The 23,174-nt window shown below is 47.4% G+C and overlaps 1 protein-coding gene across 2 annotated transcripts in view; it reads left to right on the plus strand.

Moving 5' to 3' along the window:
* The window catches only part of SLC35D2 (solute carrier family 35 member D2), a 216,512-nt gene extending 193,881 nt beyond the window's left edge, over positions 1 to 22,631 (plus strand). For both annotated transcript variants that reach the window (XM_030193642.1, XM_030193641.1), the window contains exons 10-12: positions 15,736 to 15,814; positions 20,198 to 20,280; positions 22,196 to 22,631. In XM_030193642.1, coding sequence (XP_030049502.1) covers positions 15,736 to 15,814; positions 20,198 to 20,280; positions 22,196 to 22,370 — 337 coding nt within the window. In that variant the 3' untranslated portion in view covers positions 22,371 to 22,631. The remainder of the gene's footprint in view (positions 1 to 15,735; positions 15,815 to 20,197; positions 20,281 to 22,195) is intronic.
* Positions 22,632 to 23,174: the final 543 nt, after the last annotated feature.

Consider the following 23,174-nt stretch of genomic DNA (forward strand, 5'->3'; position numbering starts at 1 on the left):
TTGCGTTCTCAAATCGCGACTTACCAAAAATAAGTCTAGCTGCCGTGTTTTGGGCAGTTTGAAGTTTTTTCAGAATTTGGGCCTTGCATCCAATAAAAACACTGTTGCAGTAGTCAACGTGGGTGAGTACAGTGGATTGGACCAAATTGTGGAAGGTTTTTAGGGGAAGATAACGTTTCACACGCTTCAGCATCCACATCATGTTGAACATTTTCTTTGTCGTAGCTTTTGCGTGATTTTCCATAGTTAGAAATTTCTGCAATGTTGGATTTGAAGGGGATAAAAATAGTAACATCATCTGCATACATGAAGGGATTGAGTCCAAATTTAGAAAGGGATTTGGCTAGAGGGATCATCATTAGGTTAAAGAGGATAGGGGAAAGAGGTGAACCTTGGGGTACCCCGCATTTTGATGACCAGGGAGATGAGATAGATGTGGTTGATTTGACTCGATAGGACCTTGAAGTTGTTACAAGAAATAATTTACTTGGGGATAGCTAGAGCACTCACTAATATTTATAATTTTTAATATATATATATTTATTTTAAATTCTCCACCAGTTGCCGATCAAAGCAACAAGATCTACAATTACACTGAATGAAAGGAATTAAATATATTTATTGGATTGCATTAACCTGCATTACCAGGTTTAAGAAAGAACAGACCATATATATATATATTTAGCTTCAAAACGGTTTATTAAGTTACAATATGATTAATGCAATCATATAAATAAGGTTACAAATGAGAGATAGTTCTTTTAAGGGATCTTTACAGATAATCTGTGCTTAAATAAAGTAGGAAATCTAGATCAAAAGTTATGTTACTTACAAGTCCTGGTTACAAAGTATGAGCAGCTTGAGGTAAGCACATGGTTAGGAGAGGTCCTCATATCAGGCAGGTGAGCTGAAGGTCAGGTCCCAAGAAGCTGGCAGGTCCCAAGAGGAAGCAGGTCCCAAGAGGAAGAGCTGGGCTGTTTCTAGGCTTTTTATAATGTTCCCTGAGTCCTGGATATTGAAGCTTGCAGAGGATCTTGGGTATTGTAGTTTGCAAGGGGTCACATGCCATCAGCCCTTTGTCTTAACATGTGCTGAAGTCTTATCTGAAGGGGGGGAGCACTGAGTCCTCTGTGGCAAGTGGTTTATGGCTTCCTGTTTATTCTTTCATTCTGAGTTAATAGCTGGAGTTATACCTTTCCAGCCTGCCTGTCTCCTTGCCTCTACTGGTTACCTTTGATCTTTGTTGTGTTGATCAGCCAGGCTTTTTTGATCAGAGGAAGAGAGTCAATTTAAAACTTTGAAACAGTCTCTTAGTCTTTTCTTAAAGGGGGGAGGAAGGGGGAGGTGAGATCCTTGCAGCACATCATGCTACATATATTTCAATAATTCTGCTGCATATTTAATTCTGACAATTGAACTGGTACCATTACAAGGTGATGAAACCTTTTATCCATTTGATGATGTTTCCACTGATTCCAAGTTTGTCAAGTAGCTTTGCAAGGATATCATGATTCACCATGTCAAATGCGGTAGACAAGTCAAATTGCAGAAGTAGGATGTTGTTTTCAAATGATATTTCATTTTTGAATTTGTGTCCCGTTCCCCGGTCCTACCTGTGCTCCAGGTGGAGGGGGCGCTGTTCAGCGACCCCCGCGACGCCTGGGGTGGCGAGGGGGGACCTCCGGGAAGACCGACGCGGTCGCGGGGACCGGCGACCTGCTAGAGCGAGCGCCGGCCTCGGAGAGCGGGGCGTTGCGCCAACGAAGATGGCGGCGCCAGCATCGACGCCTCCAAGGGCGGACCAGCGCACAGGCTCCGCCCATCTCACGCGGGATTGGTGCGCCGGTCCTGAGGCCCCGCCTGGAGAGCGGGCCGACCAATCCCGAGGCCCATTGCCTCCTGGGGTCGGGTTGGTTGGTTCCTCTCCCGGGGAGGGGGCGGGACGGCGCGATATTTAAACCTGGAGACAGGGGAACTCACTGCTTCCGGTTCGTTGGTTGCTGAAGCCGTCACAGTGGTTTTCCCTGTGCTAACTTGCTAGCTGTCCTGCTAGCCCTCCTCCAGAGACTGTGACTTTTGCTACCTGTCCTGCTAGCCCTCCTGCGGAGATTGTGCTTTTGGCTAGCCGTCCTGCTAGCCCCTCCTTCAGAGATTGTGCCTTCGGCTAGCCGTCCTGCTAGCCCTCCTTCAGAGACTGTGACTTTTGCTAGCTGTCCTGCTAGCCCTCCTGCGGAGATTGTGCTTTTGGCTAGCCGTCCTGCTAGCCTCTCCTTCAGAGATTGTGCCTTCGGCTAGCCGTCCTGCTAGCCCTCCTTCAGAGACTGTGACTTTTGCTAGCCGTCCTGCTAGCCCTCCTACAGAGACTGTACTTTTGGCTAGCCGTCCTGCTAGCCTCTCCTTCAGAGATTGTGTCTTTGGCTAGCCGTCCTGCTAGCCCTCTTCCAGAGACTGTACTACTTGCTGGCCGCCCTTGCCAGCTATCCTCCAGAGACTGTGCTACTTGCTGGCCGCCCTTGCCAGCTATCCTCCAGAGACTGTGCTTGGGCTAGCCGTCCGCTAGCCCTCATTCTGAGACAGTGCTTTTCCCTCTCGGAGTGCTAGCCGCCCTTGCTAGTCCTCCCTTAAAGACTGCGTTACTGACTACCAGCCAGGTCAGCCGTCACCCCGCGGTTCCAGCAGTCCTGCTGGCCGCCTGCAGCTGAGGGCTCAACCCTCAGTGAATGGCGGTCGCCGCGGGTGAAGATTCGGGGTGCTCGGCTGTCCTCTGGGGCCTTGCGGGGCCTTAGGGAACCTAAGGGCTCACCAATAGAAACAGGACAGGAACCGGAAGCCATGAGCTCGCCGATGCAGCCTGATCTACGGGACCTGGCCAAGGTACTTCAGCAGCAGCAGGAGCAGCTGAACGCCCTGTCCGGGGCGCTCCAGAATGTATGCTCTCAACTTCAACGCTTCAGGTACAGAACCAGGCCGCTGCGGTCCAGGGGGCCGCAGCAGCTCCCCGTTTGGGAGGGTTCCGCACGGGACCTCGGTTCCCTGAACCGGCATGATATGATGGGGCCCCCGGAGGTTGTCGGGGGTTCCTCAACCAGTGCAACCTGGCCTTCCGGATGCAACCGGAGGCATTTGCTTCGGACCAAAGTAAAGTGGGCTACATTATGGGCCTCTGTGAAGGGAAAGCCCTGGCCTGGGTGGCCCCACTAAACGAACAACAGGACCCCATCTTGGATGACTACAGTGAATTTCAGCGCCGGTTCCGGATGGTGTTCGACCTTCCTGGCAGACCATCTTCCGTGGCGTCGGAACTGCTGCGGATCCATCAGGGTGAAGGGACGGTGGCTGATTATGCCATTCGTTTTCGGACCTTAGCCACGGAGCTGCGTTGGAATCCGGAGTCCTTGATGGCCATTTTTATGGAAGGGTTACAAGAACGGATCAAGGACGAATTGGCAGGACGAGAGGTCCCAGGACAATTGGATGCCCTGATTTCGCTCTGTATACGAGTAGATACCCGGTTCCAGGAGCGAGCTAGAGCCCAGGCGGAGCGGCAAAAGTGGGCGCGGGGGACGTCCCGGATGGGCAAAGGGCCGTCCCCTCGCCGTGAGAACCGGGACTCCAAGGAGAATGGGGAGGAGCCGATGGTAATGGGCCGTCAACGGCTGGCTCCCTCCGACAGGAAGAAACGCTTGTCGAACGGATTATGCCTCTATTGTGGTGAGGCTGGACATTTCATCCGGACCTGTCCCGCCCGGGCGGGAAACGCCTCCCCCAAGGCACCTTGAGGGGAGGGGTCTTGGGGCACTCCGCTCCCCTACCGGACTCCCTGATAACACTGCCGGTAATGTTACGATGGCACGAGACCACGATCCAGACCCGGGCCCTGGTGGACTCTGGGTCAGGGGGTAACTTCATCGGGCACGAACTGCTGCAACAAATGGGCTGGCCTACGCTCCCGCGGAGGCCGGCGCTGCAAATAACCTCCATCCAGGGAACTACTCTACCGCAGCCGGTCACGGTTATCACCCCCTTTTTGGGATTGCAGGTGGGGGAGGATCACCGGGAGGAAGTTCAATTCCTGGTACTATCCCGGACCATTCACCCAGTGGTCCTAGGATTGCCGTGGCTACGGTGTCACAGTCCTGTTATTGACTGGACCAGGGGAAGTATCCAGGCTTGGGGTAGTTCCTGTCAGGAGAACTGTTGTAAGGGCCGGACCGGCAGCTGCCCTGCATTAAATATTGTGCCCGGTGGGGGACGGGTAGAGCTGGGCTCCCTGCCTATGGATTATAGAGACTTTGCAGATGTGTTTAGTCCAAGGAAAGCGGAGGTGCTACCGCCTCATCGGTCCTTCGACTGTGCCATTAATCTGATGGCAGATACCATGCCACCTCGGGGCCGACTGTATACCCTGTCCCGGGGAGAGTCCAAGGTAATGCAGGAATACATCCGGGAGAACCTGCGGAGAGGGTTCATCCGGCCCTCTACGTCCCCTGCCGGGGCGGGATTCTTTTTTGTCACCAAGAAGGATGGATCCTTGAGGCCCTGTATTGACTATCGAGGGTTAAATGCCATCACAGTGAAGGATCGCTTTCCTCTACCGCTCATTCCCAAACTCTTTGACAGGCTGCAAGGAGCCCAGATGTTTACTAAGTTGGACTTGCGGGGGGCCTACAATTTAGTTTGAATCCGGCAAGGGGACGAGTGGAAGATGGCCTTCAACACCCACGAGGGACATTTTGAGTACCGGGTGATGCCGTTCGGCCTATGTAATGCCCCTGCGGTGTTTCAGCGACTTATCAACTATGTGCTTGAGGATTTGCTGAACTCCACGGTGATTGTATACCTGGACGACATCCTGGTTTTTTCCAAAGACCCCGCTGAGCATACGGGCCACGTCCGCGCAGTGCTGCAACGGTTACGACAAGCCCGTCTATTCGCTAAACTCAGTAAGTGCGCCTTTCATCAGCGGTCGCTACCCTTTTTAGGACACATTCTGTTACCCGGGGGGCTACAGATGGAGCCGGACAAACTCCGTGCGATTCGGGAGTGGCCACAACCGCTGGGATTGAAAGCTCTACAACGTTTCCTGGGATTCGCGAACTATTATCGCCAGTTTATCCCTCAGTATTCTCAACTGACAGCTCCGCTGACGGTGCTCACCAAAAAGAACGCGAAAGTCCGGGATTGGCCGCTAGAGGCGCAAGCGGCCTTTCGTCAGGTAAAGGAGGCGTTCAATTCAGCGTCCATCCTGTTGGCTCCAGATCCCGAGAAACCTTTTATTGTGGAAGTGGACGCGTCCGCCTTAGGGGCCGGGGCAGTCATCTCTCAAGTCAACCCCGAAGGCCGGCGTCAACCTTGCTCCTTCTTCTCGCGTAAATTCTCCACGGCAGAACGTAATTATACGGTAGGGGATAGAGAACTCTTGGCATTGAAACTAGCCCTGCAGGAATGGAGGCATCTGCTGGAGGGAGCGGAACACCGATTTACGGTGATCACTGATCACAAGAATCTCCTGTATCTTCAAGAGGCTCAGCGGTTAAATCCCCGACAGGCCCGATGGTCGTTATTTTTTGCCAGATTTCACTTTCAGTTAGTGTTTCGGGCGGCTACTCAGAATACCCCGGCGAACTCTCTCTCCCGAGCATTTGAGGTTCCTGAGGAGACCACGGAGGTCCACCCTATGTTAAATCCAGCATGTCTCAGTGCGGCTACGGGGGAGGTCGCGCCAACAAAGGAGTTAGTGCCGGCCGCCGACCGAGAAAGAATAATGCAATGGGGACATTCATCTAGATGGGCCGGGCATTTCGGGTATCAAAAGACCCTCCGGTTCATTGCTAGACAGTATCAATGGCCTCATATGAGGCGGGATATTCTCCAATTCGTTACTACGTGCCCTGTGTGTGCACGGACTAAGCCACTAGTTGGGCCTCCCTTGGGGGACCTGCAACCACTGTCCGTACCGACCGCCCCCTGGACGGAGTTATCCATGGATTTTATCACCGACCTCCCCAGCTCCCGGGGTCACACCGTGATTTGGGTGGTGGTGGACCGTTTCTCCAAAATGGCTCATTTTGTTCCATTACCAAGCCTTCCATCGGCGGCCTCTTTAGCACAGTACTTCATTCAACACATTTTTCGGTTACATGGGCTGCCCATTCGGATCGTCAGTGACCGAGGACCCCAATTCACCTCACGCTTCTGGAGAGCCTTGTGCACGGCTTTGGGGGTAGAGACTCACTTTTCTTCCGCCTACCACCCCCAAACCAACGGCATGGTCGAAAGGATTAACCAAACATTGAAAGGATTCTTGCGGGCATTTGTCAACAAACGTCAAGATAACTGGGCCTCTCTGCTTCCATGGGCCGAGTTTGCATATAGCCAGAGTGACCACTCATCCTCAGGACACTCTCCGTTCTTCTTGGTATACGGACGACATCCTCGGCTTCCAGCCCCGTTCCCTTCTACAGCTCTAACCCCCGTGGGGAACCAAACTCTAGCAGATCTGCAGAAGGTCTGGGAGATGGCCCGGGAACAACTACAAAAAACAGCTGCCAAATATAAAGTCTTTGCAGATCGCCGCCGGCGACCCGCCCCAGTGTTCCAGCCGGGGCAGAAGGTATGGTTAAGCACAAGGTACCTGAGACTCCGGGTGCCCTCCCGGAGGTTGGGACCTCGGTACATTGGACCTTTTGCTATCCAAGCACGAATTGGAACAGTAACGTACCGGTTGCGGTTACCGAGGACCCTACGGGTACACAACGCCTTCCACATTTCCTTATTGAAGAAATTTCGTGGGTCCCAATGGCACCCTCACCAACACGAGGATGAAGCTCTCGAGGTTACTCCTGATCCGGAGTATGAAGTGGAGGAGGTGCTAGATTCAAAGAAGCGGCGGGGAAGGCTGTATTATTTGTTATCCTGGAAGCATTTTGGTCCCGAAGACAACTCCTGGGAGCCCGCGGCGAACGTCCATGCGCCAGACCTGATCAGAGCTTTCCACGCCCGGTTTCCGTCTAAACCCGGCCCCGGGGGAAAGGGGGCATCTGGGGAGGATACTGTCCCGTTCCCCGGTCCTACCTGTGCTCCAGGTGGAGGGGGCGCTGTTCAGCGACCCCCGCGATGCCCAGGGTGGCGAGGGGGGACCTCCGGGAAGACCGACGCGGTCACGGGGACCGGCGACCCGCTAGAGCGAGCGCCGGCCTCGGAGAGCGGGGCGTTGCGCCAATGAAGATGGCGGCGCCAGCATCGACGCCTCCAAGGGCGGACCAGCGCACAGGCTCCGCCCATCTCACGCGGGATTGGTGCGCCGGTCCTGAGGCCCCGCCTGGAGAGTGGGCCGACCAATCCCGAGGCCCATTGCCTCCTGGGGTCGGGTTGGTTGGTTCCTCTCCCGGGGAGGGGGCGGGACGGCGCGATATTTAAACCTGGAGACAGGGGAACTCACTGCTTCCGGTTCGTTGGTTGCTGAAGCCGTCACAGTGGTTTTCCCTGTGCTAACTTGCTAGCTGTCCTGCTAGCCCTCCTCCAGAGACTGTGACTTTTGCTACCTGTCCTGCTAGCCCTCCTGCGGAGATTGTGCTTTTGGCTAGCCGTCCTGCTAGCCCCTCCTTCAGAGATTGTGCCTTCGGCTAGCCGTCCTGCTAGCCCTCCTCCAGAGACTGTGACTTCTGCTAGCCGTCCTGCTAGCCCCTCCTTCAGAGATTGTGCCTTCGGCTAGCCGTCCTGCTAGCCCTCCTTCAGAGACTGTGACTTTTGCTAGCTGTCCTGCTAGCCCTCCTGCGGAGATTGTGCTTTTGGCTAGCCATCCTGCTAGCCTCTCCTTCAGAGATTGTGCCTTCAGCTAGCCGTCCTGCTAGCCCTCCTTCAGAGACTGTGACTTTTGCTAGCCGTCCTGCTAGCCCTCCTAGAGAGACTGTACTTTTGGCTAGCCGTCCTGCTAGCCTCTCCTTCAGAGATTGTGTCTTTGGCTAGCCGTCCTGCTAGCCCTCTTCCAGAGACTGTACTACTTGCTGGCCGCCCTTGCCAGCTATCCTCCAGAGACTGTGCTACTTGCTGGCCGCCCTTGCCAGCTATCCTCCAGAGACTGAGCTTGGGCTAGCCGTCCGCTAGCCCTCATTCTGAGACAGTGCTTTTCCCTCTCGGAGTGCTAGCCGCCCTTGCTAGTCCTCCCTTGAAGACTGCATTACTGACTACCAGCCAGGTCAGCCGTCACCCCACGGTTCCAGCAGTCCTGCTGGCCGCCTGCAGCTGAGGGCTCAACCCTCGGTGAACGGCGGTCACCGCGGGTGAAGATTCGGGGTGCTCGGCTGTCCTCTGGGGCCATGCGGGGCCTTAGGGAACCTAAGGGCTCACCAATAGAAACAGGACAATTTGGATATTAAGGTGAGTAATACCGTTTCTGTGCTGTGGGCCGGTCGAAAGCCCGATTGTGACTCATGAAGGATGGAGAACTTTTGAATGAATTTGTTGAGTTGGGAGGTTACTCTGTTTTCCAGCAGTTTGTACAATAGCGGGATAGAGGCCACAGGGCGGTAATTGGTGATATCATCTGATGGTTTCTTAATGTTTTTTTGTATGGGTGCAAGTAATATATTACCATGTTCGGCGGGGAAAGATCCCTGTTGAAGGAGGAAGTTTAAGTGAGTGGTGAGGTTTGTAATGAAGTGTGCAGCTGCATTCTCCTTTAGATAGTTGGGACAAGGGTCAAGGTGGCAGTGTGCTTTAGAGAGTTTGGATTTTGTAGTGGAAATTTCTTCAGTATTAAGAGGGGTGAAGTTTGTCCAGGAGCGGTCACCTGGTATTTGGTCCATATCTGGATCCAGTTCGTCAAGAAAGCTATCAATGCTGGAATCGTCTTGGGGGATCGTGTTACACAAGTTGATGATTTTATCTTTAAAGTATTTGGCTAGTTGGTCGGCAGATGGTTTGAGGGTGATATTGTAACTGGGTCGGTGTTAAGAAGATTTTTTATAAGTTGATATTGAGGGGCATAATCGAACGTCGCCGCCAAATAGATCGCCGGTGATCTATGTTGGCGGTGGCGCTACAGCTGGCCGGAACCGTATTATCAAAAAAGATGGCCGGCCATCTTTTTTGTCGATAATATGGTTTAGCCCGGCCAAATGCCGTGGAGTTCGTTGGGTTTGAGATGGCCGGATTTGTTTTTCAGCGATAATGGAAAGTTATGTCGGCCATCTCAAACCCCGGCCAAATTCAAGGCATTTGGCCATGGGAGGAGCCAGCATTTTTAGTGCACTGGCCCCCCTGACATGCCAGGACACCAACCAGCCACCCTAGGGGTCACTGCGGTGGACTTCAGAAAAGCTCCCACGTGCATAGTTCCCTTACTTTGGGAGCTGAGCCCCCCAAACCCACTACCCACAAATGTACTGCACCCACTAAAATTGCTCCAGGGACCTGCATACAGCCTCTAGGATTTATTGCTGCTGTATAACTTTGGCACACCAGTTCAAACCTGAAGACTAATCTATCTGAAAAAGTCCTTTCTTGAAATAACCACGTTTACTCACAGTTAACTGCAGAACAGAGGTTGTGCCCCACTGGCAAAGAGTCCCCTAGTACTAAGATTAGCAGTAGGTCAGAGCTGGCACAATGGTGTACAATGCCCTCTTTCCGCACCATTCAAGGTAAGAACTACGTTCTCTAACGTGGGTAACACAGGAAAGGGAACTAAAACTGGCTTACAAAAATGGCCACTACTGCATGGACTACAACAGGAAACAAAACAGGGCACACTCTGACCCAGTTAGCAGGGGGAAAAGCACCATGGGAATAGAGCCCAGTACCCTACACCCACCACAATGCATTGCTAATGTGACTCTGCAGGGCACCTAACAGAAAAGGTGTCACACTCACCCGAGAGCCACATCGCAACCAGGGTGTCGCGTCCCTCACCTGTGCCGCTCCTCCGTCGGTCATCCCGCGCCTTCAGCCTGCCGCATGGAGCACTGGCCAGGAGGGGGGGTCAGACACTGGGTCCCTGTGTCGCCCCAGTGGAGTCCCGTCGGCAGTCTGGGCTGCTCCGGCCCTCCGCACCGCTTCGGTAGCGGCTGGGAAACGCCGGCCATGAGGGCAGGGCCGGCGTCTCCGAAGAAAGGGATCCTTTTTGGGCGCGAAGCCCAAGAACAGTGAAGGCACTCCCTGCTACGCCCGGATTGGCCGATCGCGGCTGTCACCGCCTCCTGCTACTGGCTGGCCAATCCGGGGCTGAGTCGGTCGTGGTGGCTCCGCCTCCTATCAGCTGTTCCCTGTCCTCCTGATGGGGAGGGCTATTTAGGAGCAGCATTTTGGAACTCTCATTGCTTCGGCTTCTACTTTCGTGGATTCCGTGGTGCTGTGCTTCTCTGTTGGACTGTTTCCTGCCTCTCAAACCTTTGCTTGGACCTGGACTCTGCTTTTGTTTTCCGCCTGCTTTGGAACTTAGCCTGGACCTGGACTTCGCTTTTGTTTGCCGCCTGCCTTGGAACTTAGCCTGGACCCTGGACTTCGCTTTTGTTTGCCGCCTGCCTTGGAACTTAGCCTGGACCTGGACTTTGCTTTTGTTTGCCGCCTGCCTTGGAACTTAGCCTGGTCCTGGACTTTGCTTCTACCTGCCGCCTGCCTTGGAGCACTTGCTTGGACCTGGACTTTGCTCATGTCTACCATCCGCGTTTGAGCCTTGCTCTGGTTCCGGATTATATCCCTGGTTTATCCGCTGCCTGGTACCTGTGTCTGAATCCTGACTGGGACCTCCGCCAGTTGCCTTTGTGGGACCCGTCCAACCCTCCGGAGGAGTTCCTGCCCTGATTCTTCAGGTAAGATCAGGGTTGTCTGGCCGCCAAACTCTGTTTGGCACAGGGGCTCACTACCTGGGGTTACTGAGTTTGACACAGGGAAAGGCTGTCGGAGGATACAACACATTCTGCTGTCATGGAGGTGGGTACGGCATTTGAGGCTGGCATACAGGCTGGCAAAAAAGGTTTTTAGTTTTATTTTTTTAGTATGGAAGGGGATTGGTGACCACTGGGGGAGTATGGGAAGGTCTTCCCCCATTCCCTCCAGTGGTCATCTGGTCAGTTGGGGCACCTTTTTGAGGCTTGGTCGTGAAAATAAAAGGACCAAGTAAACCCGGCGAAATACTGCTTAACGTTGCTTTTTTTCCCCATTATCGGTGAAAGCCGGCCATCTGGTAGCCACGCCCATGCCCGCCCATGTCCCGCCTTCGCTAATCTACTGACACGCTCCCTTGAACTTTCGCCGGCGAAGCAACAGGAAAGCGATGATGCTGTCAAAAATGCCGCTTTCGATTATACCGATTTCGCTGCTTTTATGAAATCGCCGGCCATCTCCCGATTTGTGTCGGAAAATGGCCGGCGATCACTTTCGATTATAAGCTGGATTGTTTTCTTAGGTCTGTTCCAGTAGTTGTAATCTTCCTTGTGTGATAGGATCTTTTGGCTTGCTTGATGGCCTTCTTATAGTTTCTTTGTGACTGTTTCCAAGTATTGAAGGCAATGTTGTTTTTTGATTTACACCAAATCTTATCCTCTTTCAACAGAGATGGCTCCTCATAGCTTCTGATCATTGGGTGCTACATATCATATAGTACAGTTATACTCTGCATTGGGAAAAAAGACCTTCTGACCATCCACCAAGAGAGTCTCATTTCAGCTCCCTCCAAATGATAGTACTTCAGGAAAATCTGTCTGTCCTCCTCCAGCAGAATTAGAAACAGTTCCTCCACAAGACAGGGGTCTAGGGTTTTACTCCAGGTACTTTCTCATACCAAAAAAGATGGGGAAGTATGACCAATTCTTGACGTGTGAAATCTTAAACAAATTCCCACTCAAAGAAAAATTTTGCATGGTTTCCCTGGGGTCACTTTTCCCCATGATCCAACTCAATGACTGGCTTTGTTCTCTAGATCTGAAGGAAGCATACACTCACATAACTATCCTCCCTGCCCACAGAAGGTTCCTGTGCTTCTTCTGTGGAACTCAGCATTATCAGTACAAGGTCTTACTGTTCAGCTTGGCTTTGGCTCCTTGAATCTTCACAAATGCCTGATAGTGGTAGCTGTAACGCTGCTCAAGTGGGGCATAAACATCTTCCCCTACCTCCTTGACTGGTTAATCAAGGCAGCCTCCCAAGAGGCTTATGATTTATTGAAACTTACTTTGAGGCTCATTTTCGAAAGAGATGGACGTCCATCTTTTGACATAAATCGGCACTTGGTCGTCCATCTCTCAGAGACATCCAAATCGGTATAATCGAAACCCGATTTTGGACGTCTCTATCGGAAGTCCGTCGCAAGGCGTGGTGGAGGCAGGACTTGGACGTTCCTAAGACTTGGACGTCTTTGAGCCATAATGGAAAAAAGCAAAAACGTCAATGACTGAAACTTGGACATTTTCACCTGGACCTGTTTTTATTATGAATAAGGCACAAAAAGGTGCCTGAAATGACCAGATGACCACTGGAGAGAATTGGGGATGACCTCCCGTTACTCCCCCAGCGGTCCCTACCCCCCCTCCCACCCTCAAAAAACATCTTCAAAAATATTTTGTGCAGCCTCTATGCCAGCCTCAGATGTCATACTCGGGTCCATCACAGCAGTATGCAGGTCCCTGGAGCGCCCCATCCCACCTGTTACGTTTGTAGAGGAAACAGCAAGCCCTCCAAAACCCACCAGAAACCCACTGCACCCACATCTAGGTGCCCCGTTTCACCCATAAGGGCTATGGTAGTGGTGTACAGTTGTGGGTAGTGGGTTTTGGGGGGCTCAGCACACACGGTAAGGGAGCTATGTACCTGGAGCAATATATGAAGTCCACTGCAGTGTCCTCTAGGGTGCCCGGTTGGTGTCCTGGCATGTCAGGGGGACTAGTGCACTACAAATGCTGGCTCCTCCCACAACGATGTCTAGGGACGTCCAAATCTAGGGACGTGAAATTTAAGGATTTGGACGTCCCTGACGGTATTTTCGAAATGAAAGATGGACGTCCATCTTGTTTTGAAAATACGGGTTTCCCCCGCCCCTAGATTTTGCCGTTTTGCAAGGACATCCAAATCGCAATTTGGACGTCCCTTTTGAAAATGCTCCTCCACACCACCTAAACTAACTCACAAATCTAAGTGGTTTACAATCTAAAAACAAAAGTCTGAAGGAAAGGAACTACAATAATCAATAGGAAGAACATCACACTTATCCAAGAAACAAACAAACTCAGCCAAAAGAAAAAAAAAGAGAAGGAAAATGAGAGTCAGAAAGACCAATGGGGACATGAGAGAGGCAAGGAAAAACACTGGACCCAGCTGTCATGTTTCTCTGAAATCTTATATAGGGTTGAAAGCCTGATGGAAAAGCCATGTTTTTTATGGCAGACTTAAAGTTCTTAAAAGATAATTCTGCATGGATGGTCAGGGGGAGTAAATTCCAAAAGAAGGGGGCTGCAAATAGAAAAGCATGATGTCTAGTAGATTCCAGCCAGTGGCGTACCAAGGGCGGGGTGGTAGGGGCGGCCAGCCCCGGGTGCAGGTCATAAGGGGGGTATTGCTTCCCTCCCCGATTCATGCGGTGCTAGTGCTGCTGCTGCTGCTTTCTGCAATGAAGGTTCTGTTCCGGCGTCCCCTTCCTCCTCGATCAAATTTATGAGCCTGACATAGTAATCTAATGGCTGTATTTTGTATGGATTGGGTTTTTTAAGTTAGCACAAGAACAACCTAAGTACACAATATTACAATAATTCAGCCTGGTGACTAATAAAGAAAGAATAAGAGAATGAAATATGTCAGGGTCAAAATAGCATCAAACCAACTGAAATTGCTGAAGAATGAAGAAACCAGTCTTGCATAAGTTATATATCTGAGGAGAGAAAGTGTGTTGAGAATCAAGAATAATTCCTAAATAACGAAAATAATCTACAGGTAGGATAGAAGTCCCAAAAAGATTTAAAGTAACAGTTGGGATAGGAAGACCTCCAGTAAACCAGCAGGCCATTGTTTTTGTTTATTCAGGACTAATTTGTGCTCAGGGAGCCACTTTAAGATTAACTGCAAACAGTCTTGAAGGGGACCAATGGATGAGTTGAAAGGCTTGTTGGGAAAAGTAGAAGGATTACATCTGCATAAAAATGAAACAAAATCCCATTTGACTGAATAATTGTGGCTAGAGAACTTATAAATAGGTTGAAAAGAAGTGGGGACATCACCGAGTCCTATGAAACACCACAGGTCAGAGTACGAGGGGGGGCAGTGGATGTAGCAGTAATGACCTTATAAAGAGCGGTTTGAGAGAGAGGAGGAGAACAATGATAGGTGAGAGAATAATAATGATGTCAATTCTGTCCGCCACAAGACTCCTAGAACTCTTTGGGTTTGTAGTAAAGTACCCAAAATTACATCTTCAATCTCTTCAGACCTTAGAGTTCATCTGAACTCTCCTAGACACTACTCAGGCTTGAGCCTTTCAACCGAGAGCAAACAACATAATGCAATCTCTCCACAAAGATTTCCAAATCTACCCAGGTATCTGCTTGTCAAATGCTCTGCCTACTTGGTCACATGGTTTCAACAGTCCATATAACATCATTGGCTCAATGACACTCTTCTCAATGTGTACAGCGCTGTGTACGTCTAGTAGCACTATAGAAATGATTAGTAGAAGTGTAGTAGTGGTCCTAGGCCATGGTATTGCTCTCAGCCTGTATTTGAATTACTCCACTGCTATGCCACTCTCTACAGTGGTGGATGGTGATCAGAATCTTACCAGGGGACTTCCATTTCAACCCCTTCCACATCACAAAGTCCATGCCATGCTAGGTTGGGGTGCTCACCTCGATGATCTCCACACACAGGTTTCTTGGTTCCCAAAAGAGAAACAACATCATATCAATGTCCTTCAATTGAAAGCAGTCTGGAATGCCCTCAGAACTAGAGAATGACGCAGGGACAAAGTTTGTCCCTGTCCCCACCCCATCTCCGCAGGTTCTGTCTCAATCCCCGCCCTGTCTCCATCCCCGCAGGTTCTGTCCCTGTCCCCGCCCCATGGGCTCTGTCCTCATCTGCAGAAGCCTCAAACAATTATGATTTTATGTTTAAATCTTTAATAAAAAGATATGCTGTGCAACTGTTGTGTATAAATTACAAATAGAAAACAATAATAACAGCGAGCAGCTATAATAACCTTCCTCACCACCACCCTCTACCCTTCCAACCCCAACAATAGCTAATTTCTACTACCCTAAGGAATCCTAATCCACTCTGTTAAAATGTCCAGGGGTACAAAATACAACCCATTCTGTATGCCCTAGAGGGGAAAATATGCCCTATGAGCACTGTTATGATTTTTTAATCTGTGGATGAAGAAGAAGTCAACAATCTCAGGATTCAGTCTAGCTCTCTTGTCTTCCACATATACATTTATTTTTACTTTAACTTAAGTATTCTGACCTAGTACCTTTAACAACATTGATAGTACTTATGTGTGACCTTATAGCATAGTGCCTAGTGCATTTACATGTGTAACTGCAAATTCTGGCACCTGTGATGCACTTAAGTGGCATGTATGTAAGCGCCAACTTATAGAATTGCTTTTTTAGTAAAATCCAAAGATACCACCTTCAGCACGTGCCCTGATCTAATTCTTTAGTATACACCGGTCTTACTATATGAATAATGATGATTATTAACATAATATTAGAAAATCTGATGTATTTGCTTCTGGTTTATTGCCTTTAGGTTCATCTTATTGTATTCCGTAGTTCTTTGCTGTTACTATAATTCACCACTTACAACAATGGTGGCTGGTGCAATCAAGGTAAGAATGAACAACAGTACAAAACAAATAATGGTATGTTCAGTACAAAGTTTCCTGATATGTCTTCTAAATGTGCAACCCAGAAACTAAATGAAAATGCAAATCATAATAATGAAAGCAATTTTCAAAGGCAGGTTTTATATGCAGAACCAGGTTTTTGAAAATTGTCCACCATATAATTGAACACTGTATCGATGAGTCATTCCTGAGGGTGGGGTGGAGAGTACACTTGTTTACGTTGTATTTCCTAAACTGTGAGCATAAATGTACTTTGGAAAAGGACCTGTACAAATAGCAGATGCAAATCTGCTCATACTTTTCCTGACTCAATTTTCAAACAGGAAAAGAAGTGGGGCACATAGCAGTGAGAAATGGGCAGCATGTTTCTACTTTGCGTGTTTCTACTTGCAAAACTTCTCAACCAGGGAACAAAGAAATGAAGCTTTATGATCGAAAATATTAATATTAGAAATTTGCATTCCTTAAACCATAACAAGGAAGAAGAGTTGCTTTGTTCTCTATCAATGAAGACCCAACCAAAGTCAACTCTCTGCTTTTAGCTCTCTTCATTGTAAAATAACTGTAAAGTCATGTTTACCTGCTCCTGCTGCCTCTGTATGCTACTAAAAAAAAAAAAAAAGCCATTTGATATCTTACCCACCCTCTTTACTAAGCTACTGTGTGCTAATGTCGACACAGCCCATTCACTTTGAATGGGCTGTGTTTGCATAGCCGTGCGGCTTGGTAAACAGGGGGGTTAGATAGTTTTCTGGTTACACACTGCCATGAAAATCTAAATCTTAGGAAAAAGCTTTAGATTTATTTTTATTGTTTGAGCCTTCACATTCAATTTATAAGGTTATTTTAAAATCGCTTCATGATCTTGACTGTTTTTGCTTGCAGTCGTTTCTGTTTTGTATCCAGGATTGTGGAGTTGGTACACAAAATCGTTGACTTCGAGTCCAACTTCAACTCCTTCTATTTCTACTAATTTTAGGCTTTAAATTTTTTGTTCTAGATCTAAAGTACTGTTAAATATAACTTTAGATCCAGGACAAATATATATAATATGATAAATTTACCATATATTATAATGTTGTAAGTTTTTATTTTGAAACTGGAGTCATAAATTTTTACCGACTTTGACTCTGACTCTGATTCTACCCCAAAGTGCATTCGATAGGGCTGTGAAGTTGGAGTGAGAGTCAAAGTCTGACTCCAACTCCACAGCCCTGTTTTGTATCAGCCCAGTTGCACCTTCCAATCTGTTCTACAGTGTTTGCTTGCTGTTCTCTTGGAACAGCATACATGGAAGGGCTTGCTGCATCCTCATGCTCTTTACAGTAGCCTGTTCCAAGTTCTGGAATTCTTTGAACTTTGAGCTTTGACTTGAACTGACCTTTTGTATTTTTATTGACAGTTGAAAAATGTTGCTGGATCTGCAAGTGTGCTGCTTTTTAAAATGTTTCTATTTGGATCATTCAGCCAGGGGCGTAGCCAGACAGCCAGTTTTATGTGGGCCTGAACCCGAAATGGATGGGCACGGAATTCAGCCCCTCCTGGCCCCCCTCTGCTCTCTACATTCTACCTCTCCCCCTACCCTCAAACACAAAATATTAAATACCTGAGCTAGTGGGGATCCTGAAACTGCCCGAGCTGAAGATTTCTTCCTCCTTTGGCAGCCAGTGCTCTTCCAAACAGCAGCTGGCATCACTTGATTTCTGATGCCGCTGCCAGTTGTCTGTACATGCTCAGTGCTTCCTCGTGGGTAAAAACAGCATGTGCAGAGGGGCTGGTGTGTGGTGCCAGCTGCCATTTAGAAGAGCATTGGCTGCCTGTGGAGGAGGAAATCTTTAGCTGGTGGGGATTCCCACCAGCCACAGCAAGAGTGCCACAATTTTGGATGGGCTTGAGTGGCCCACCAGGCCCACCTATGCCACTGCATTCAGCCCCTGTTTACGAATCCATGTTAACTGTGTAGCATGGGAATTAGCATGTGCTAACAGCATGGCGCCATGTCAATAGTTAATTCAGTGTGTTTACTGTTAGAGTGTGCTGTTTGCCACAGTAATTAGCTAAGGTAGATGCCACCATTTTAGGGAGCTGAATGAATGAGGACTATATCTTTTAGTTAATATGGAGGTTGTTAGCATTCGATAGTTGATAATGTGGCAGATAATACTGGTGCATTTAGCTACATTTTCAGGGGATGTATACATATTTTTGAGAGCAGAAGCAGAGCCTTTTAAATGTAAATAACTGTGCACATTGTATTTATGAAATAAAAATGCAAACAATGTTAATGTGAAGAAACATTGGTACATGGTCTTCATTCAGGCTGCCACCGCGCCTCAAGGAGCATCCTCAGCTCATTCAGAATCTGCTCCTGTATGTGTCTTATGGTTCTCAGCTCCTGCTGCAGGCCTGTGACCTGCAGCACGAGATGGCCTAGGGTGGCTGTGAGAGTGGGCTCAGCGACTGGTGTGAAAACAACCAACCTAATATATAAACCTCAAACTGCAAATTCATCAATTCTCATTGTATTCATTATCTGTTACTCAATTGCTTCCTCACTTATATTGCCTATAAACCTGTTATCATTGAGTTCTATAGGTTTAATGTAATCCAGCAATGGTTTATTAATTCGATTTGTTCAATGTAAGCCACATAGAACCCAAACTTATGTTAGGAGAATGTGGGGTACAAATGTCTTAAATAAATAAAAATGGTGGTCTTTCTGTGGCAAATATCCAAACCAGGACAAAAAGTTCCCAAAATTCAAAAAAATCAATCAAACAAAAATTCACAGCATGGGCTACCAAAAGAGTATTAATGTGTATTCAAATTTTTTTGAGCCAAAAAAAAAAAATTTGAATACACATTAATACTCTTTTGGAAGCCCATGCTGTGAATTTTTGTTTGATTGATTTTTTTTGAATTTTGGGAACTTTTTGTCCTGGTTTGGATATTTGTTACATTTATATACCAGAGACTGAAGGATTTTTTTGTATTAGTATCAGAAGGTAGCCTTTCTGTGGAGCATGTGCACTGTTGCTGAGAGGTGGGGATAGGCAGTGAAATAAAGCAGGTGTGCCTTTGGGTGGCTCAGTGTACTTTAGTGAGCTACTGCCAATCTTCCCATCAGTATATAGGTGTGGGGGCAGGCTGCCGGCACCTGGGCGGGAGGAACGTGTCCAGAGATGTGCATCCCCTCATTTCAGCATTGGTTAATGGAAGGGCCCCCATAATTACTTGTCACTGGATATTCTGTACATTCGGATTTCACCAATGCTTTGTTATTTTTTCTTATGAAAAAACAAAAACAAATAACATGTATTGCAACAAGAAAAGGACCTCAGTGCACGTGACCCAGCATATGTATGGTGTTTGCACATGAGTGGTGCTGTGATCCTGCTGGGGGGAGGGGGGTACTGCTTCACACTACCTTCTCAGGTTGCCTCTAATGGATCTCCATGCCCTCATGGAAATGTTGTGGGGTAGCAGGTAGCCATGGCGCTTGAAAGTTTCTCTACTGTGCCTGGAGTAGAAGTTCTGTCTCTGACACTATAAAATTAGTGTCCTTGTGAAGAGACATGACCAGGCACACTGAGAGATGTTCCTTCATGTGCAGGAGGTATTTATGCACATTTGCCATGTGGAGGGAATGTGCTGCTATTGCTGTGGATGTTTTCTTGACCTAGGGACCAATACCGCTGTTACATGTTTTGCGTACTGAATTTCTGATTGGCGGAAACATCGTAAAACGTCTGATGTTTACAGTGCGTCCTCTTTCTAAATATTTTTCTTGTGTATCTTCAAATATCGTAACATGTTTATTTATTTCTAAGAACTTAAGAAAAGCCACACTGGGTCAGACCAATGGTCCATCTAGCCGAGTATCCTGTTTCCAACAGTGACCAATCCAGGTCATAAGTACCTGGCAGAAAACCAAATAGTAGCAACAATCCATTTTTTAAACGCTTTCATGTAAACGTTTATTTCAACATTTGGACGTCATATTGAAAATGCCCCTCCACATGTTATGAGACAGATCATGGAATACTTAGGTGAACATTTATGTCTGCTATTGATCTAGTTTAACTGTTTGGGCCTAACTTTAGGTGCATCGGCGATGACTTATCTTAGTATTCCGTGACGCCATCTTGGTGCACAGGTGTTAAGCATTGGTGTGTGTGCCTCAAGGCATCCAGTTATAGCATTGCCCCTTTATTGTGTTTGTTGTAGTCTGCTTATAATTTGAGATAGGTGAGAAAAAGGATTCTAATTAAATTTAAAATTTAAAATGTCTTTCAATGCATGTTGTTTTTCGGTTAAAAAAGAAATTTTACTGTTTTTAAGCTAACTTTCCTTTTTCTTTTGCAGAACATCTGTGTTGCTTATATTGGAATATTTATAGGTGGAGACTACAAGTTCTCTTGGCTAAATGTTTTTGGACTAAATATATGGTATGTTCCATTTCTGCCATCGTTGTATTTAAGAAGTGCGAGCGTTTTACTGTGTCACCCCAAATAAAACAAGAAGATGTAGAGGGAGGACGATGATGGCAGTAATTTCATCTTCCCTGTAATGACATAAAACTTGTTAGTATAGTTTGAAATAACATTTTATGTAGTGACCTTTTCCTCTCCATTTCTACTGTTGCATCTTTTACAGACATTCATTTTCATTCTGTTTCCTGCACATAATGTATAATAATACATTTTCTATTCCTGTTCCACCTCGCCTCCATCCTTTCCATGTAGTTTCCTGTATCAGCTCTGTATCCTCTTGATGAAGTCAAGACTGTACTGAGTCAGTATGGGGGCATATTCTGTAAAGGAAAGTAGGCATAGAATACTAGTGTAATCTGGTATATACACGTGTATATGCTTAGCCACAAGCACTTAGGGCTGGATTTAGTAAATAACGCTGAAAGTTGGGTACCGGAAATATCTGTGCTGAAATTGCATTCTATAAAGAGTTTTCCACGCCAAGTGCCCTTTATAGGATAGTGCTTAGCACCAATTCCTACAACCAACTTTGGGCACATAGACTTACACCAAGTGAAACCTGGTGTAAATCTTGGTGTGCAAGTTGAGTGCACAACCTTGGAATTCTACAGCATCACAACTAAGTTATGGGAATGCCCTGACCCACCCATGCTGCTCCCATGGCCACACCCCCTTTTGGGTTGCAGATGAGATTAATTTTGGTGCGCAACTTTACAAGGTAGCACTCAGGCAGAAGCGCGCACAAATCCAAATAGTTGCCAATTAATGCCAATAAATAATGTTAATTGGCTCATTAAGTTATTTATTTATGACTTGCTATCCAGCTTATTTTTAAAGGAGATCGACGGCCACCTTCCGACACAGATCTCCTGAACCCGGCCAAATCGGTATAATCGAAAGCCAATTTTTACCGGCGCCAGCTGCTTTTCGTCGTGGAGCCGGCCAAACTTCTACGGGGCGTGTCGGTAGGGTAGCGAAGATGGGATGGGGGCAGGACAGGGGCGTGGTCATGAGATGGCCGACTTCGCCCGATAATGGAAAAAAGAAAGCCGGCCCTGACAAGCATTTCGCCGGCTTCACTTGGTCCCTTTTTTTTCAGGACCAAGCTTCAACAAGGTGCCCCAACTGACCAAATGACCACTGGAGGGAATCGGGGATGACCTCCCCTTATTCCCCCAGTGGTCACCAACCCCCTCCCACCCCCCCAAAAAAAATATTTTTTTGCCAGCCTGTATGCCAGCCTCAAATGTCATACCCAGCTCCATCACAGCAGTATGCAGGTCTCTGGAGCAGTATTTAGTGGATACAGTGCACTTCAGGCAAGTACACCCAGGCTCATCCCCCCCCCCCATCTGTTACACTTGTGGTGGTAAATGTTAAGCCCTCCAAAACCCCCCAAAACCCACTGTACCCACATGTAGGTGCCCCCCTTTATCCCTAAGGGCTATGGTAGTGGTGTACAGTTGTGGGGAGTGGGTTTTGGGGAGGAGTTGGGAGCTCAGCACCCAAGGTAAGGGAGCTATGCACCTGGGAGCTATTTTTGAAGTCCACTGCAGTGCCCCCTAGGGTGCCCGGTTGGTGTCCTGGCATGTCAGGGGGACCAGTGCACTATAAATGCTGGCTCCTCCCACGTCCAAATGGCTTGTACACCTTAGTAAACAGGGACCTTATTTGGATCATAGATTTTTAAAACTGTGATTTTATTGCCAGTAGGCAATTTTTAAGTTGAATTATTTATTTTAGATCTTGAAACCTTGGATAAACTTGTGATAAAGCTTGTGAATAAATCCTATAAAAATGTTTCTTAGTGAAAATTGCATTTGGTAGTAAAGAAAGTATGATTGACTATGCTCTATTTCCATTTCTTTAGCATGGCTGGCGGACTCTCATATTCAATTTTAATAATGCAGTCAAACCCTCATGATTTTGATCCTGTGAACGACGTTGCTAATGATAAGGAGGCCTTCTCCAAGCAAGATGGAATGTGCAATGGGTTGTTGATTTCAGAGGAAGTCAAGCTACTAAACAAATCTGATGAGAAATGAAATGACTACATACATGATTTTGAAATGCTTGAAGAAACAAGAATATGTGTCCTCCAATGTTACTAAATAGTCTCATTTCAGCCATTAATAGAAATATAGGGGGTCTTTTTGCTAAGCTGTGGCCTTACAGCTTAGCAAAAAGACCCCCTATATTTCTCCCTTAGGAGAGGCCTTTCCCATGTGCTGCCATTTTTACTGCAGATGTAAAATGGATGATTTTTCTATTTTTTGTATTATTGGCCAGCTAATTTTAAAAATTACTTAATGAGCACTAACTGCCACCCAGTTTGTATACTAGTAAGGGCTCATGTGGTATCCCTGAGCTAACCAGTTAGCGTACAGTAATGTAGATGTTGTATATGTTTAGGGTGTGTTTGCCATCCAGGAAATAATATAGCACCCCAAGGCTGCATTAGTAAGTTTTTACCTCGTATATACTCCTAAATCACTAGAGATGTGCACTTTATCAAACTAATTCGGGAGACAATAATCAAGAGAAAACAGTGGGTATTTATTACAAGATCGTTTGTATTATTAGCAGATAAGTGATATTGAGCCTGACACTGTTGGGAAACTGTGGGGTACAAATGAGATAATAAATAAATAAATAAATAAATATCTTATTTGGAGTACAGAACATTGCTACACAAAACTACTTTTATATCTGAGACTCCACAGAATATACCAGTAACATGAACAACAAATTAGTTATTGGAATATAGTACCACAGCTACACATAGGTGTTTTCTGGGTCTGAGTCTTTAATGTTATATTCTACCACTTAAAGCTAATTAGTAGATATAA

The sequence above is a fragment of the Microcaecilia unicolor genome, chromosome 2, assembly GCF_901765095.1.
Source record: "Microcaecilia unicolor chromosome 2, aMicUni1.1, whole genome shotgun sequence".
NCBI classification, from domain to species: domain Eukaryota; kingdom Metazoa; phylum Chordata; class Amphibia; order Gymnophiona; family Siphonopidae; genus Microcaecilia; species Microcaecilia unicolor.